The sequence below is a fragment of the Cydia amplana genome, chromosome 5 (genome assembly GCF_948474715.1).
Source record: "Cydia amplana chromosome 5, ilCydAmpl1.1, whole genome shotgun sequence".
Lineage (NCBI taxonomy): Eukaryota > Metazoa > Arthropoda > Insecta > Lepidoptera > Tortricidae > Cydia > Cydia amplana.
This window is the reverse complement of record NC_086073.1, coordinates 16,380,364-16,399,726: the sequence shown is the minus strand read 5'-3', so window position 1 is coordinate 16,399,726 and position 19,363 is coordinate 16,380,364. Positions and strand designations below refer to the sequence as shown.

Sequence of the window (19,363 nt, the reverse complement as noted above, 5' to 3'; positions counted from 1 at the left end):
CCTCATGGGTGTTGTGTTCTATTAATTTAATATTATATATTATTATATAGTGATCTAAGTACAACAAAATCTTTATTGAGCTTACTGTGGGGCCTAATAATCAATTAGTGTAATAATGCAATTTAATATTTATTTATTTATTAGTACAGCTAGGTCACGATCGCGCTTTCACACTTAATAAGTTTGGGAGCGGCAACGAGTGACACCGATTTGTCGAATAATGTAAACGTAGTGCTCGACATGCTAATGTCCAATAAGTAGATGACACCTCTATTGACAATGACTTAAGTTTCAAGATGACATGTAAGTACTGGGACCACGTCGAGCACCAGTACGTTTACCTTACCTACTCCATTATAGCTCACTTACAGATGGTGCATGTATGCGAGTTTCATTACATTGCGATATTTATCGCAAATTCCGCAATGTAACTAAAATCTTACGCAATCCCTTACTCCAAAGCTTGTAACTTGTAATACAAGTGGAAGTCCCTTTCTAACAAAAGCTGTCAAAAAGTGACATCCGCTTATATTACAAGTTACAAGCTTTTGAAAAACGGGCTGCAGGTAAGTGATCTGTGATTCAAACACTGCCCGGGTATGCCCTAATAAATTCACGGCATGTTTAACTTATATATTTATGGAAAAAAATTTGAAGGATTACGTTATAAAGGATTCCTTTATAACAGAGTTGGCGAGCTCATTGTTTAGAGGAAAGCTCGGTTAGGTGGCTTTGATCGACCTATAAAGGATCCTTTTTGAAATTGCCAGAATACAAATTCTGGCAAATTTAAAGGTCTCAAATAAGGCAGATTAGTGACAAGGCAGATTTAAGTGGGGCTCCCACACAACAAACCTGATTTTTTTGCCGTTTTTGCTCTATATTACGGAATGGTACGGAACCCTATGTGCGCGAGTCCTACTCGCACTTGTCCTGTTATTTTGATCTTCATCAGCAGTTGAACTACGAATTAAGAAACACCACCTTTTTGAATTCGGTTAAAAACATATTACCTAAGCTATCAAGCTAGCCTAGGCCTTATGTTATAGAGGTAGACCAAGAAAAGTCTGCAACGATTTTGATAGCATACACAGTGTAAGTGTTATTTATACGTCGCGTCATAATTTCATAGAAGTTTGACGTTTAAAATAACACTTGCACTGCGTGTGCTATCGAAATCGTTGCAGACTGATCTTGGTCTAACTTTATTCGCTTACAAACGCTTACGATCGCCTACCACGCGAGTTTGTGTTTCACTGACTTATGCCGTTATTCATAAACGGCTGCTAACTTAATGAGTTGATGATCGTCGTTTGTCCCTATCTGTCGTTTTGCCATAGAGAGGGACAAACGATGATCATCAGCTGATTAACTTAGCAGTCGTTTATGAATAACGCCGTTAATCTCTACTTTCTATACAGGTCCCGTATTATCTCGCCTTTTATTTTAATATGAGACCGAAATTACGCGTCATAATTTTAGCAATAATGTTTCAGACATCGAGATAACAAAACTAACCCTTTTAATTTATTTCGCCACCTGAACAATACAGTTGGGTCAAACACATTTCATAAAGGGTCACTTGTGTGGACAATACAAGAAAAGTTAACGACTCGGCTACATACGTATATTTTTTTCTAATTTGAGTTTAAAGTGCTGAAGAAATGGAACCCAGGCCGATTACATTCTTAAAAGTGTAGCGTAAAAATTTGGTATACATAGATTTTATTTGCTTTGCGATGTCTACAGGAAATAATGTATATAACCTAGTTGCATACTGTCCGTTAACTCTCAGAATGACCTTCGGATTTTAGAAAGATACATCGGGTATCGGCGGTAACACGCGAAGGTGATACTGCTGTTCTGCTTTCTTATTAACTCACAAAAAGTTTTAAAGGATACCAATGTAAAATAAGCCCTAATTTAAAGACATTATGCTTAATATTCGGTGGATATTGCGATGTGACTTTTTGTCATAATCTAAATAAAATAGAGTCAGAATTTGAAATTCGTCCGATACCTACGTGTTATCAAAGGGTTCAGTACAGTCAGTCCAATTCGCAAATCTAGCAGATTGCGTCCCAAAAGGCAGCCTAATGCAATTTAACCGGTATCCCACTGCATTCACCCTATCCTGCATCCCTTACTTACACACACAAATCTGTATTCTCCTCTCACCTGTACAGCACCCTTGCGCTCCCAAATTGTAGCGTTACCTTGACGACCGTCCAAAACAAGCATTCACGACCAATTTACATTGATCCATGATATCTACTCATTAACTTGAAATTACTGTAAAACAGAATGGCAATCGAAGTTCAGGCTATATTGGTTATGTATGGGATTAACAAGAAATCTCTATTAAGGGAAAGTAAACGTTAATTGGTGGAATTAAAGTGCAATTTGGATTAATTAACGAAGAGTTAGTAGGGTAGGTATGTACCGATGTTGGGGCGACAATCGGACCGCTTGACAAAGATTGTGGGGCAGGATTGGTGCGTATTTGTAATGTTTTGCACACAGGAGATAAGTACTGTAATTGCTGAATACACTTCCTGAGGAAACTGTGTTATTGGGGTCACAGTTTTCAATTTTGTTGAAGTAGCAGCTTGGTATGGAAGCTTAATAATGCTAGAGTTATGCTGTAAAGAAAAGTTGAGTTTTCAATTTCATGCACAATATAGGTACCTATTGTACCTAATGATACAATTCGGTCATGGTCATGACAGATTAATATGAAAATATGAATTAAGTATCTGACATTTCAATTGTATACGCAATAGTACACAAGTAAAGTACCTATACCTTTTACATGAACCTTAAAAAAGATAAGATAAAAGATAGTTTCTTCATGTAGGCATAATTACAATGCGCAATGTACCAATATAAGTAGGTAGGTTACCTAACAATTGCCTTCGATTCAAAGATGAAACAATCATGACAAAGGTAGCGTTGACATATTTTCACCTACCCCAATCTAGATCCCTAAGTATCCCTAATCCTCAAATTAAAATAGGGTTGCAACCACTGCACACCACTCGAGAAACAAAACATGTCAAATAAGACTGCATTGTCATGTCAGAAAATACTCGGAGAAGAAATCAATTCGCCTCAACGATGAGGGTGCTACCCTACAGACGGTACAGGGGTGAAGATGTCTAGGCCGTGTTTCCATTTTCAAGAACAATATTTATTCACTAAATCTCCGAAAAACTGGCGCCAACCAAAGACAATGAGATCGATTCTAATTTATCAATTTGTAATGATTTTGAACTGGTTTTGATAAGACCTTGATGATCGTCTTGATTGACGCGCATCCCACGCACGTAGCGGTCTTCGAATTCGTATCAAAATAAGATCAAAACCGTAACAATTTGTTAAATCGGAATCGGCCGGCCCCATGAGCAGTTAATCGCTTTTCAATATTTTTCTATGTTCCAATTTTACTCTGATATACTTAAGTAGGTAGTTCAAGCAGTCTTGAATAAACTGTTTTTAAGAACGCATACCTAATCCAGGGAGGGTAAATAGTTTATTTAAAAAAATAGGAATTATCAACATACTTCAGTACATAGTATTAAAACAAAGTCGCTTCCCGCTGTCTGTCCCTATGTATACTTAGATCTTTAAAACTACATTCAAGAGGGAGGTTTATGTATAGTATTTGTTAACCCGTGCAAAGCCGGGGCGGGTCGCTAGTAAGTTATATTGAATAACATTTTATGCAGTTATTTCCATTAACCATCGGCATTTGTTGTGTCGCGTGCGACAATGTGAACGTGTTACCCTTTCTTCACGATTGTCTGATAAACATGAACTGCTGCTTTGCATACAAATCATGACAAGAACATTTATATTATAAAACACTTTGTGTAGCTTTATTCATAGTATTTTCTAGGTTGGACAGGTTTCTTAATCTTAATACGCACTCGAATTTTTAGTTTAAAGAAAAGTTTTTCAACAATAAAAATATGCTGAGACTCAAAGAGAAAGATGTATTAAAAACAGCTAGGTATCTATGTTAATATTTTAAGAATTATTTGTATGTTTAAGTTAGATTAGGATTTACTTTAATTTAGTGTAAGATGTTTGTGTTTGTATAACAATTTGTTAATGTGTTAATCTTGAAATAAAAATGGATTTAAGAAGACTGTCAAATGAAGTAATAATAATAACTAATGTATTTCATTTTACCAACCATAGATAATATGTTACCGAATATTCTGATCGTCCCTTTTCATCCCGTCGATAGGGCTGTCAAGTGATCGTGTGTGCAGTAAAACTCTACGAACTTGGCGGGATCGAGATAACGCATCCCGTGGGTCAGGTGGGACTCTTTAATTATTAACACGCGCGGAGGGTGGCAACCCTAACATAACTGCCTTTAAAGCAGGGCGTAACCGACTGTGCACAATTTGCTTGTGCTCTATAGAGAGATATGTCAAGATTCCGTCAATAAGTTAATTATTAGTAACTACATTACGATACAAGTGCGAAAAGTATCGTAATATACGTTTTCACATAGCTTTGGGTAGTTTACCTACAGTAACAGTGAGAGCTGTGTAACTCCAAACAATTGCGCTAGTTTTTGTCCACTTGATGAAATTTGAATATTTTTATTATTGCAATCCTTAATGTCTAAACAATATAATATATATTTACATAGGTAGTTAAAAATTATAATTCACAAGTAGCAAATTAAAAATGAAATATATTATTTGCTAATCCGTCAAGTGGACGAAAACTAGAGCATGGACGGAAACTAGCGCAATGACCCTAGTTGTCCTAATGATGAAATAAATATCGTTGGTTAAAAACTAGGCGAATAATTGCGTAGATATTCAACTCTCATTAATAAGCGTCAGTCGTTATCCTTAAATGGAATGCTATCCCAAGTCAGACCCACCTAGGGTTCCGACATTCTAAAACTAATTAGGTACCTATAAATATTCAGTAAGTTAACTTACTTTTTAAAAGAATAATACAAAATGAGATAATGATATTTTAAAACTTATGTTTTGTTATCTGTTAATAATGTTTAGTTTTGTTACCTATGTAATATTATTTATCACGCGTTGGACACACGTCTGTAAGTGATATGTATGATTGTAAAAAAAAAACTTAAACATTACCTATTTAATACGAGTAGATACGCTTTCTTAGGTTACCTACAAAGCTTACTATAAATAATAAAAATCCCAAAATGGGCGATTTTATCTCTTTACTAAGGTTGTCTACCTTTGAATTTGAATAAAAATCTTTTCCTACATACCTACACCAAATGCAGCTTTCATGTTGCATGAATAACCGATGAACGACGAAAGTGCACTCCGTGTCTTTCATTGAATGCATTCGCGTAAAATAAACTTTTGGCAAAGATACTTGGCACGATAGGTACCTCAGCACTTTCCTCTCAAGTTTAATTTTGTGGATTTGTGCAGCTAAAAATGTAGGTACAGTCAGAAGCAAATAAATACGTAAGTATAGTGACGGCCAAAGTGGCCAAATATATCATAAGATAAGACACCTTTTTTCAATGGTTATAGAAAAAAGAATGCGTACCGATATATTTAGCCACTTTGGCAATCACTATCTATTTGATGCTAACGAAAAATTTAACGATTTGGAAGCACTCCAAACCAAAAATTTCAATGAAGTAGGTATTAAGTTAACATGCAGTTTCGATAAAGAAATTTTGCGATACCTAGTGGTTTATATCCTTAATTTATTTTGGATTTTTTATGTAAGTAAGTACCTAAAAGCGTTTTGTCTACACATCCTTCTAAATATAAAATAATGAACATAAACTTAAAATTTGCCGCTGACATACAACAGCAATATGCGAGCATGTAATTCGTAGCGTTGCTGTTAAAACCACATAAAAACTTTACGACACCCAACCAGAAAAATTACTAACACCAGCTAACAATAAACACTGTGTTAACCACTTAGAGTAAAACCACTAAAAGAAGGCAAACAGTCACGCAAAAATAGTCCTTTTCTCAGTGGAATAAAGTATAGAAAAAAATATCGTAGTCATGTTGTAACAAAGGTCGTAAAAAACTGTCATCTATCTATATATATAAATGCAAGTGTCCTGACTGACTGACTGACTGACTGACTGACTGACTGATTCATCAACGCAGAGCCGAAACTACAAAAGCTAGAAAGTTGAAATTTGCACACTAGGTTGCATTTATAAAGTGTACAAGAGATAAGAAGCGATTTTGAAAAATTCAACCCCTAAGGGGGTTAAAAAGGGGATGAAAGGTTGTATGGGGTACAAGATTTATTTTAAGCTAGGAATTTGAAACTTTGTAAAAATGTATTATATTAAAAAACAAGAAAACTAATTTCAGGGTTTTTGAAAATTCATCCCCCAAGGTGGTGAAAAAGGGGTTGAAAGTTTGTATGGAGATCAAATATTTTTGTGAGTGTGGGACTTGAAACTTTGTATATGGGGATATTATTATAAGACAAGAAAAGTAATTTCAGCGTTTTTGAAAATTCATCCCCTAACAGGGTTAAAAAGGGGTTGAAAGATTGAATCCATTACAAATGCTTTGAAACTTCTTAGAAAGGCATAATAGCCGATTACAAAATAAAGTGATTGCGACGTTTTTGGAAATTCAACCCCTAAGGGGCTTAAAAAGGGGATGAAAGTTCGTCTTGGGGTGCAAATTTTATTTTAAGCTAGGAACTTGAAACTTTGCAAATAGATATTAAATTTAAATACAAGAAAACTAATTTCAGCGTTTTTGAAAATTCATCCCCTAAGGTGGTGAAAAAAGGGTTGAAAGTTTGTATGGATATCAAACATTTTTTCGAGCGCGGGACTTGAATCTTTGTATTTGGGGATATTATTAAAAGACAGGAAAAGTAATTTCAGCGTTTTGTAAAATTCTTCCCCTAACAGGGTTAAAAAGAGGTTGAAAGTTTGTATGTGGTTCAAATTTTATTTTAAGCTAGGTAATTGAAAGTTCGTAAAAATATATAATATTAAAATACAAGAAAACTAATTTCTGCGTTTTTGAAAATTCATCCCGTAAGGTGGTAAAAAAGGGGTTGAAAGTTTGTATGGATATCAAACATTTTTTCGAACGCGGGACTTGAATCTTTGTATTTGGGGATATTATTAAAAGACAGGAAAAGTAATTTCAGCGTTTTGTAAAATTCATCCCCTAACAGGGTTAAAAAGAGGTTGAAAATTTGTATGTGGTTCAAATTTTATTTTAAGCTAGGTACTTGAAAGTTCGTAAAAAGATATATTATTAAAATACAAGAAAACTAATTTCTGCGTTTTTGAAAATTCATCCCGTAAGTTGGTAAAAAAGGGGTTGAAAGTTTGTATGGATATCAAACATTTTTTCGAACGCGGGACTTGAATCTTTGTATTTGGGGATATTATTAAAAGACAGGAAAAGTAATTTCAGCGTTTTTGAAAATTCATCCCCTAACAGGGTTAAAAAGGGGTTGAAAGTTTGAATCCATAACAAATGCTTTGAAACTTCTTAGAAAGGCATAATAGCCGATTACAAAATAAAGTAATTGCAACGTTTTTGGAAATTCAACCCCTAAGGATTTAAAAAGGGGATGAAAGTTCGTCTTGGGGAGCAAATTTTATTTTAAGGTAGGAACTTGAAAATTTTGCAAAAAGATATTAAATTTAAACACAAGAAAACTATTTTCAGCGTTTTTGAAAATTCACCCCCTAAGGTGACGAGAAAGGGGTTGAAAGTTTGTATGGATATCAAAAATTTATTTTGAGCGCGGGACTTGAATCTTTGTATTTGGGAATATTATTAGAAGACAATACAAGTAATTTCAGCGTTTTGTAAAATTCATCCCCTAACAGGTTTAAAAAGGGGTTGAAAATTTGTACAGGGTACAAATTTTATTTTAAGCTAGGAACTTGAAACTTCATAAAAAGGTATTATTTTAAAACGGAAAAAAAAATATTTCAGCGTTTTTGAAAATTTATATCTCAAGGTGGTGAAAAAGGGGTTGAAAGTTTGTATGGAGTTCAAACATTTTTGTGAGAACGGGCTTGAATCTTTGTACAGAGGCATATTATTAGAATACAAGAAAAGTAATTTCAACGTTTTTTAAAATTCATCCCCTAAAATGGTTTAAAAGGGGTTGAAAGTTTATATTCAGTTCACAATATCAACATTAAATATATTATGTTATAGACGTAATGGCTTACTTTAGATATGTATGGTTAATAGTTACACTATTGTCTTAGGTTTACCTGTAAAGATAGTTGTAAGTGTGGAAAAATATATATATATAGGGTTCAAATTTTATTTACTTCAAACTTCGAAAATAGGTAGTTAGGTAAATAGAGGACATGAAAATCTTCTAAGGGGTTTGAGAGGGATTATGTTGAGAACAATTTTATTCAGTTAGGGGCTAGAAACTTCGTAGGTTGTGAAAGACAAGTCTCATGCGTTGTATAATATTAATAATTAACAAATGATTAACCGTCCTACTGCAATATTTTGCTGCATAATGTTCTAAGCTAATGTAGAATATATAACCACCAATATACAAATCCACGCGTACGAAGTCGCGGGCAACAGCTAGTTTATACATACGGCGTTGATGTCAAACGATTACAAATCGGAAATCAATCCATCAAGAAAGCGCGCCGCTAAAGGTGTTGGGATTAGTTCCCATTCACGAACGAATGATTAATGATTGTCGTTCATTCCCTTCATTCCCATGTTTACGGGAGGTTTAACCGTTTGTAAACTAATAGGAGTGGTAAAGTTAGCCCGGTTTGTGTAATGCGTGTTGTAAAAATCAATAATAGAGTACCTACTTATCTCTATCCGTCTTATACTTCGTTTTTTAGCATTAGACAAAACAATCTTAAATTATTTCTGACCTAAATCTCAAGATTTAAAATTCTTTTCAATGTAAAACTAATTTGGAAACATACTTTAAAAACTCTGCATTACTTCCGCGTACGGAATGCCAAAACAACTAAATAAAAGTCTTTTTAGTGTGGTAATGCAATGAATTGCCGGATTTACTTCCAGAATGTGCAACATTTATTTTGGAAGACAGCACTAGAAGGTCACTTCGGAACGATAGACGTAAATATTATTCGAGCACTTCCTTTTGTAAACTGGGACACAACATTTTAGAGACGCGAATATTTCTGTACTTGGTCCTATTATAATTAAGAACATTTTATTTAATTAGCCCAAATATAATAGCATTATTAGTCTTATTTTTAACCCATTACATGCCACAAAAGGTAGTAGAAAAAACACAGAAAATTAACAAAAGAAAAGGGAGCAAAATGTTAACCACCTAGTTTCTTAATTCCATTCGTTTCATATTTATTTTTAATTACTTCCGCAATCACTGCACACACAATACAAAAATAGTATTTTCTAATGTATTCTAACCTACCATTCATGTGCCGTATGAACGTAAGTCGTAACCATTAAAAAAACTATTCACAATAGCACCCCTCGATTCTACCTAATATCAAATCACCGTGATTAGGATGCATGAAAAAATTGGCCAAGCGCGAATTGATACAAGTTAATCGGGGTTCTAAGAAAATAACTATTACCTATCGCAAAGGCTGTTTTAAAAATAGCATCTAGCCTCAACCTTTTCTTAGGTACTTACCTACCTGTATAAGAACTATACAAAAAAAAACTACATATTATATTAAACGCGTCATTCCGCTCTAGACCGAGCAAAGTGGCATGCTCTTGTGTTGGAGGCCAAGACTCATTTTGGGTCATCGCACCAAGTACCAAGTAAGTAAGTAATTAAAGTAGTAACAATGTATTCACGTATAGTTGGTCAAACCAAATTGTCAGTAAATAAGAACAAAGAAAACTATACTCATCCTTTTCTTTTGGATGCTAGGACTACTATAAGACAAAGATAGTATGATTATCTCTGTCTATGTTTGAAATGAGACAGTCCTTTGACAAACTGGTTATTACTTCAAAGAGTCAGGTCGGGTACCAAATAATTTCGGGTACAATATAGAACCACTTTGGCAAGCACGCAAACGTATAAATTACATTACTTAATTGAAACAAAGGCTAACTATTTACTGAGTTATACCCACGTCCGAATTGTAAGTACAGTCAGCTACGTAAACACTCAGTTATACAGTCCTTTGTATAAAACTATTAATAATTTGTAAATAAAGGGCTTAGGTACAATAATTGTCCAAAATACTTACTTAGTTTACATTATGTAAATTGTAAAGCCATCCTTAGGATTATATATTTAGTTAAGTATACCTATCCTCCTGAGTTCTAGAAAACCTTATGAATATCAAATTAAAGTTCCAAATTTTATTAAAAACTTAGGACCCTTAGTAGTAGATAAATCCCTTCGAGAATACGAATATTTGTGAGTTAAGTACCGCACGGATCCCTAAACTTTGCCCCAGTGGCTTAATGGCCGTCTGTCAGTCCGTATGAAATTATCATCTGTGCCATATTCCTAGGGATAGAGAAGGGGATAGTGATGAAGCCATTTGTCAAAAACGCTCGCGAATTTATTTCCTATGAATTTAATTTAATTTTCTGATTTTATCTATGAAAGGGAAAGTCCGACATTTTTTTTACCCTGTCAATGGCGCTGTTCTTGGTGATTCTTATAGCGATTTAGAATTTTCCTAGCTTATTTTATTTACAAGAGCAACATGATAAATATTAGGTTCAAAATGGACACTATTCAATTACCAATTAGTCTATTCGGAAAGAGAAGAGTCGTGGAATGTATTGGGCCTAATACACTCCAGGGTTTCCGCACAGACTCTAGCATGTTTTAAGTGACAATCCTTTATACTTCACCTGTTTAAAATTCCAGCTTACCCAACTTAAGGGAAATGCACTGTAGGTGTGTAGGTTCAACGTTCGTTTGGATAACATGTCAAAATGCCGTTTGTTTCCTTCATCATATCCAACGCGAAGTTATGCAAAACGTGCAAGTATTATACAGCTACTTTGTATGCAATCACATAATATGTTACTTACTTACCTCTTCTTTTTTTAACCAACTTGCAAATATTTCTTAGGTAAACAAATATCGGTAACTATTGTAACTAGAGATAAATAATCAGCCAAGCTCGATAGTTTGTACAAACAAACGTAGTTTCGCACAAAAGCCCGATTATTTTCTTTCAAAGCTTTCGCAAACAAACTGCCACGCTACGGTGGAGTTCTATCGTCATGTCCAGCGTTGTTCGGAACATTTGTTTGCGGTGTTTGCGAAAAAAACAGTGTGGAGCAACACCAGACTATTGCGAATCCGTACCTGTTGTTATCGAAATGGGGAAATACAGGGTGTGTAAGTTCAACCGTACTCTGGTCATTAAATACTGAAAAGTCTCTTTTGTTTTCGTGTTGTTTTATTTTTTGTCTCTTTTAAAGATTTATACAGTGTGGAAAGATAAGTCGGGCCCTGGAGGAAAACTACCTTAAATCCTTAAGCTGGCTCATTTTACTTAATGGAGACATTCCTTTATTTATAAAAAGAAACAAAACTGCATACAAAGTATTTTTCTTTTTTTCTTCGATTTGGCTTGTCTAAAAAAATCTTGAGTACTAAATATTACATTTTATGGATATTTTGTACGACAGACGAGTTTAAGACCTAATGTTTCTTGGAGAAATGTTATCATTAACATTAACTGTATCGACTAGTAGAATAAAATTGCGATTTTTTATTTTTAGGGATTTTTAGTCGGTTCGAGTCCCGGGCGAGGCAAGCGAGTTTTAGAAAATCTTTGAATGCAGTTTTGTTTCTTTTTAAAAATAAGGGAATGTCTCCTTTAAGTAAAATGAGCCAGCTTAAGGATTTAAGGTAGTTTCCCTCCAGGGCCCGACTTATCTTTCCACACTGTATATTATTACCTACCTATAGTGTTCTTCTTAAAGCTACAACTATAACACATACATACTACGTAAATACGTACCTACTAGTCACTCTTAATTTAAGTAATAGGATAGCTAGTCTATTTTCGTGATTATATATATATGTATTATTTATATTATATATATTTAAGTAAAATAGTTTTACCTAAAGCATTTTATCTTACCTATAAGCCCATCCACTCCCAATACCAACAATCCCACGTGCCATAGCGCGAACGCGCTCAACATTTTCCCAAACTCACATCCTTCAGCATTTTCCGACACCAAACGCTATCAGATAACATTTAAAACGCACTAATCACACAATCTCATTAACTCACACACGCCATTGTATTAATACATAATTGGATTTAAAGTTGAATGACTGCGTACGTAAATACGAAAGACGTGAATTAGAACGCGCGCGACGCGTACTCTTCCTCTGAAAGCTGGCGCGGTACTGAATTTTCTTCGTAGCCGTAACGGAGCGTAGCGTCGAGCGTTTTGGGAAAGCCCTCAAAGATTGATCGAATTTTCATTGCCATGCACGTGGGGGTGACGATGACGTTCTATAGTTTAGTTTGTCTATGACGTGTGCAGTGGAGAATGAGTGGAGAGAATGAGGTAGTAAATCTGTCATTAGTACAAAGGCGAACTTATCCCTTCAAGGGATCTCTTCCAGTTAACCTTATGTTTTTTTTATGTTTATTACTCCATAGAAATCTGTCATTACTGGACCGATTATGAAAATTATTTTTTTGTTTGTATGCATATGCATACAGATTGGTCCCGTTTTTCTTCAAAACTCAGTTCTGATGATGGAATCCATGAGGAATCGAGGGAACTCCTCAAATCTTAACCCTTAAATGCATGATTTTTTCTTTTTGGCCGAAATTAATATATGTATCACATAATTGTTTGCCGTTTCTAGGAAAAATAGTAAAAAAAATTATATCATCGATTTTCACTGCGAAATCAGTGTTAAAAGTTGCATAGGCTAAATCATATTTTTGGAAATATATAGGTATTTGTAAAGGGTATAGGAAAAATCTTAACTGCCATCAGAAAGGTACACTATTTATGATGTTCCTATGATAAAGTTTGTAAATATAAAATAATTACAAACCCCGAAAAATCTGCCCAAAATCACATACTAAAAATCATCAACTTCCAGGTTTTTCCAAATTTTCCGACATTTCGTCTATAAACAAATGTAATTTTTATGAATTAAAATACTGCGTAAATTTATGTAATAATTCGGAAAATTTATTAGTTTTACTATTGAAATAATATACAAGAACAAATAGAATTTGTTTAATAATGCATAACATTTGATGTTTATGTTGTGTGTATAAATGCATCACTATGCATTTAAGCTCGGAATAATAAACCAACAGGAACCGCCATTAACAGGCGTTCCCCTCTGCCAAAAGTCGGCGGCCGCCGGTCAAGGAGGTTATATAAAACTAGTTGCCATACGTCATACGCCATTCAGCAAACGTCAATCTAAGTGGAATGTTAGGAGCAGAAAATGCCGAATTGTAGCGTTTTCTCCTGTAAAAACCGATCGGTCACATCTAGCGTACTTAAAGAACACGTTTCTTTTCATATGTAAGTACTATTACATGTAAATATTATCAAATAGTGCACTAATTTAGCAAAAAACTAAAAAACATTGTCAATCTGAAAGTGATACCACTTCATGGTACAAGATCTAATTTAGGGTAATATTTAAAGAAGACTTTCTATATATTCATTAGGTAATAGGTATACCTAACTTCTAATTTGCGTTGCTTATTATTATATAATTTATATACTTAACACATTATTTTTCTATAACACCTTATTTTTATATCAACATAATCCATTCAATGAAATAAATAGTATAAATCATAAATAACGTGATATTACCGATATAGGGTCGTTGTGCTAGTTTCCGTCCATGGAGTCTCTAGTTTTCGTTCACATGACAGATTAGCAAATAACATATTTGATATTTAATTTGCTACTTACCAAATACATTTTTTATGTAGATAGATACTCGTATATTGTCTCGACATTAAGGATTACATTAAGTCCAAATTTGTGCAGCAATGTAGATTTATATTCAATTTCGTCAAGTGGATGAAAACTAGAGCTGTACGGATATGATGGTCGTTCTTGTCTACGTGACAGCGTGATAAAACGGTGTCCGTCACTTTCTTTCCCACGGTGTTAAACAGTGACAGTTATTTTATCACGTGGATAAAGATGGATAAAGCTATCCATAATAGGCTGGCAGGACGAAAACTAACGCACCTACCCTACTACTGTTTGAAAATTCATTTTTCTCTTAGTTTCTATCGTATATTTTTTATTTGACATGTCCAATACGTGTATTGTATTTTATTTATTTTAAGGTATTTACTGCCGTCATTTTCCATAAATAGGCACTTTTAATTTATTACTCTGGTATCACTCTACCATAGTTAGCGATGGGCCACCATAAAAACCAATATCGATAAAATCTATATGAACATTATAAATATATTGTTATTATGATTTATTTTTTTAGATTTCCAAAAGATGCAATAAATTTTAAACATAAGTAGTTTTCAGCTTATCAAGCCATCGAAAACCTAAAAATATTGCAATATCAGTCACGTTTTAAAGATCTAAGAACTGCATAAGTAAGTTTGTAATTCCATATAAATATATGATATTACAAAGTTACTCTTGCAGTTCCTACAAATAGTAGGTAAAGTAAAGGTACACTACGATGTATGTACGATGTGAGTATGTGTTTAGTTATGATATATGTATACATTGTATGGGTATGAGTACCCGAAAAGAGGGACTGTCTACAAAAAGAGATGAGATCCCATCAAAAACATTACCTACATGTAAAAAGGTGCAAGTCTCGCAACGCTTTTATTACAAAAAGTTCTGAGATGTAACGTGAAACCAAGTCGGTTATTTTAATCAGTGCCAGCCCTAGTAGCACGGTCGCATTTTTATCGTTTATCACCATGCCTGTCACGTTCTAACAAGTATGTAAGTGCGAAAGTGACGGGCATAGTGATAGTGGATAAAAATGGAACCGTGCTGAGCCCGCAGGGGGTGTTAAAACCGTATCAATAAGATATAATGACTTGGCAATCGCACATAATGATTTACTCGTACCGTACTCGTAAATATGTGTAATGCTCAAACTGCAATTAGCGCTAGCTGCGCTAGCGTTATGTTCAATTAGAATTATTTTTAGTAGGTGACGATGATCCTTATGTCATTATGCAGCCGTGCGATGGCCAAGTCATTATACTTATTACAAATTAAAGATATCTTATTGATACGGTTTTAACACCCCCTGGCACTGATTAAAATAACCGACTTGGTTTCACACATTAGCATTACATCTCAAAACTTTTTTGTAGTAGAAGCGTTGCGAGACTTGCACCTTTTTACATGTAATGTTTTTGATGGTTATAATTGACTAAAGCAGACAGTTAAAATTCAGTCAATAAAATATCGACAATATTATCGACAAGTCCCTCGCACTTCTACGTTTACTTAGAACTGACATCATCTCGTTCACGGACGGGGTTGTCTGTGTTTGTTCTTGTATTTGTGTGAATATAGTTTATGCTAGTGTTTGATAATTTTGTCGTGTGCGTGTGTAGCGACGCATGCGAAAAATGCATTAGTGTTTACATTATTTGTGTGCGTCCCTCGCCCCCCGCGCCGAAAACGGCAGAATTTTTCACATAGAAATTAGTGCGTGTCACCACTCCATATGATTATTCCTCCGAGCATTTAAGGGTTAAGGGCATACATATAGTGATTTTAGTAGAGTCGTGGCTTAGACGCAACCGCCGACGTATTCTCAGAGAATGAGCCAAATCATAACGAAGAAATAAAAGCCTAGTAAGGTCCAGCTTACCTATTCCTTTGACGTGCCGGCACGACGTAGCGTAGCCGATCCAAATAATGTCATACACAATAAATGTCTCCACGGTCCACACCCGTCGGCACCAATCATCAAGATCGAAGGCACGCCCGCACATTAAGTAGTATGGCAAAAGAGCCAGTATCACCTAAAGCAGAGACGAGTTATTGATAAAGACTGTCAATCATAGACTTCTTAACACAATGAGGTCGGTTACGGAACTGTTGCCAATCATTATGATTAGCTTTTTTGACATGTAAACCAGTTTTGTAAAAAAAATACTATCTTACGGAGCAAGATTAAATCAGGCAACGACTCTACCACCCGCCACTCTCAGCTTAAACCTTAGCTTAAAATATTTCAACTATGTCAACAAGACAAGGGTTTGCTTGAGTGTGCCTTCATACCTTCAAGAAAAGAGCGTACTCCCATCTTGAAGGCCGGCAACCCACTTACAATGCCTCTGGTGTTGCGGGCGCTTACCATCAGGCGTTAAGGCGATTCGTCGAAAAAATATACATATTGTATAAAGCTTTGCCATGTGCCATAACTACATACTATTAACTAAACTAGTAATTCATAATACAAATGTGCATGTAGCGGAAAGTTTCCAAAGTTTGAAAATTTCACAGGAAACAAAGGCAAGTTTCTTTTTGGAAATGGAATATTTCTATTCCTATACAAAAATAAGAGATTCCGAAAAATTCCCAAGTGGATTTTTTAAAACTATTTTGTACAAAATTACATTTCCGACGGCACATCAGTAATTGATGCAGTCGTATCGTATTAACTATCTTCATTATTTACCTATAGTAACGGCACCAGTCATGGGACATTTAAGAGGAAATTTGGAGTATTTGTGATATTTCCCTGATACATGTAAAAGTTCTACCGCTTAGCTTGTTAAAAGATGAATATCCTATCCTTCTTTCATGTTTCAGGCGTGTTGTATCAAAGATACTGCAGTTAGTTTCCACATAATTAATAAATTAAAAGTATGTTTTTTTTCTCCAGTCATGGACACCAAAGCTCCAGTAATGGAACCCCGGTAATGGACGTGGATACTGGATCCACGGAAAAATAGCCCCATTGGGGCCCATTACTGAATGGGCCCCCTATAATGGGCATACCCTATCAGTATAAGATATTGGAATAGGGAATACGTTTTTGTCACCCGATTGGATTGCATTGTCATCCGATTTGCATACGTATCCAAAATTTCAACTCAATCGGAAATCCGAAAGTGGCTCAAATGCCATTTCCAAGATTTGAACCACACTAACTAATACAGGGTGGATTTTCTTTTTGGGTCAGTGAGGGCAGCTACCAGATCCCGTGCTGCTACGAGAAAACGGTCTTAGAAGACCTTCCCTCGATTTCAAATTAATGAAGATTGGCTTTTACAGATTTTGGTAAAAACATACAGGGTGCGAGGAAAAGGTAATTTTTGACAAACTTTTTTTTTTATGCCAATCGATCCCATTCCTATTGAGGATCAAAAGCTTGTATGGAACAAAAAAAATTCCGGCTAGAAAAGCCACAAATCGAGGAAAACATTTCCCATATACTTTGTATGAAAATGAAAATTTATATTTTTCACATGCTATTTTTGTATGCCAATCGATTCCATTCCTATCCAGTATCAATAGTATTTTGGGGTCAAAATTAAATTTCACATTTTCTCCATAGTAAGTGTACCTATGGAAAAAGTTTTTATTAATTTGTGGCTTTTTAGTACATTGTCGTAAGTTGACCCCAAAGAAACTATTGATACTAGATAATAGAAAATAGCATGTGAAAAATAAAAGTTTTGATTTTCATACAAATTGTATGGGAAAAGTTTTCTCTCGATTTGTGGCTTTTCTAGCCGTAAATTTTTTTTTAGTTCCATACAAGCTTTTGATCCTCAATAGGAATGGGATCGATTGGCATCAAAAAAACGATTGTCAAAAATTACCTTTTTCTCGCATCCTGTATGTTTTTTCCAAAATCTGTAAAAGCCAATCTTCATTAATTTGAAATCGAGGGAAGGTTATCTAAGACCGTTTTCTCGTCGCAGCACGGGATCTGGTAGCTGCCCTCACTGACCCAAAAAGAAAATCCACCCTGTATACAAACTAACAGGGCAAGTTAAATAAAATTTTGTAAAAACGATATTAATTTATCCGAAGTCCGAGAAGACCTCCTGACATAGTTCGTACGAGTAACTACATTATACTTCTGTATTGTTTAAACATGAAATTACGCCATGGCAAGCATCATTATGTAAATTATCCCATCATAGGAGGTATGCAGTTTTACAGCTCCTATAATGGGATTGGGCAAAATACCACTATTTTTTTATACATCTCTAGAGTCACAACATAATGTGTTGTATACCTTATCTCATAGTAAATGCAATTAACAAAACAGATTCTAGTTTACACCAAGTAATAATTAATTACAATTTAATATATGAACTCACCTCTCTTAGCGAAGTTGTTAAGAATTCTTACTGGTTATTTTTTCCAGTGACACGACAACTTTTGGGTTGGCGCCAATTTCTTAAAAAGTAACCGAAATTAATAAAAAGTCAAACTTAAACAGCTCTATGACTCTTATTTATGGTAAAATATTGCCAGTGTTTATAAACTACTTTTACATACTTATTTTAGAGGATTTGTGGTTTTATGTCCCATTACCGGTTCCACGTCCATTATAGGGTCCATTACTATACTTGTCTTTAGCTAAATATACATAAAGGGCTCACTCGCTACTCAGCTCACGCCCTTTCTTATGTTATTTCAGAAGAGCGTAACTGCATAGAGATGTCAATGTCGTATTAATCTCTTTTTAACGAAATACCTGCGTTTTGATAAAAAAACAATAAATTCGAGGGACATGGTGGGAATTGGGAATGATTGGGAATAATGAGTGTATGAAAGGTTGTTGACAGTTCGTTGCCCTTATTAACACTGCCAGCGACCCGCTAGGCGGGTTCACTGTTCGTAGGCGCTTTTCGCTACATACGGTTTTTCCCGTGTTATCGGCTAGGTACGGTCATAGCGCGTAGCTCGTGCTGGCACTGAACGCGCCCTTTGAAAGCAACCCCTATCGTGCTAATTTATAAAGTGAGCATGCACTTTTGGGGCTACTACCTAGGGAATACCTACTATTTTGGAATAAGTAAAAAAATGTTATACCGTTAATCATTTATTCGTAACCATATAAGATAAGATAAGATAAGATAAAATAATCTTTATTGGTACAATACAGCTACACGTCGGATACAATTTTGTACAACATACAAAGTACACATTACAGAGTATTTAGACAGAAATATACACATAGTATAGTAATGTCATCGATTCGTTATAGGAGAAAATTAAATAGAGATATACAATTATATTACGTTACATAGTCATTGGTAGTTCCATTATTTCATTAAAACTTAAAAGTATAAAACCTTTTTGATTCTAAATTCCTTTTAAAGGATTGGTGAGACGGGGCGTCTCTTAAATATGCTATCTGGGAGGCGGTTGTATATCGCAGGGCCTGT

At 34.8% G+C, this 19,363-nt stretch overlaps 1 protein-coding gene across 2 annotated transcripts in view; it reads right to left on the bottom strand.

Moving 5' to 3' along the window:
- The window catches only part of LOC134648336 (uncharacterized), a 170,525-nt gene extending 158,162 nt beyond the window's left edge, over nt 1-12,363 (bottom strand). Inside the window, exon 1 of one of the 2 annotated variants that reach the window (XM_063502847.1) lies at nt 12,086-12,363. In XM_063502847.1, coding sequence (XP_063358917.1) covers nt 12,086-12,149 — 64 coding nt within the window. In that variant the 5' untranslated portion in view covers nt 12,150-12,363. The remainder of the gene's footprint in view (nt 1-12,085) is intronic. The other variant, XM_063502846.1, reaches the window with a different exon arrangement.
- Nucleotides 12,364-19,363: the final 7,000 nt, after the last annotated feature.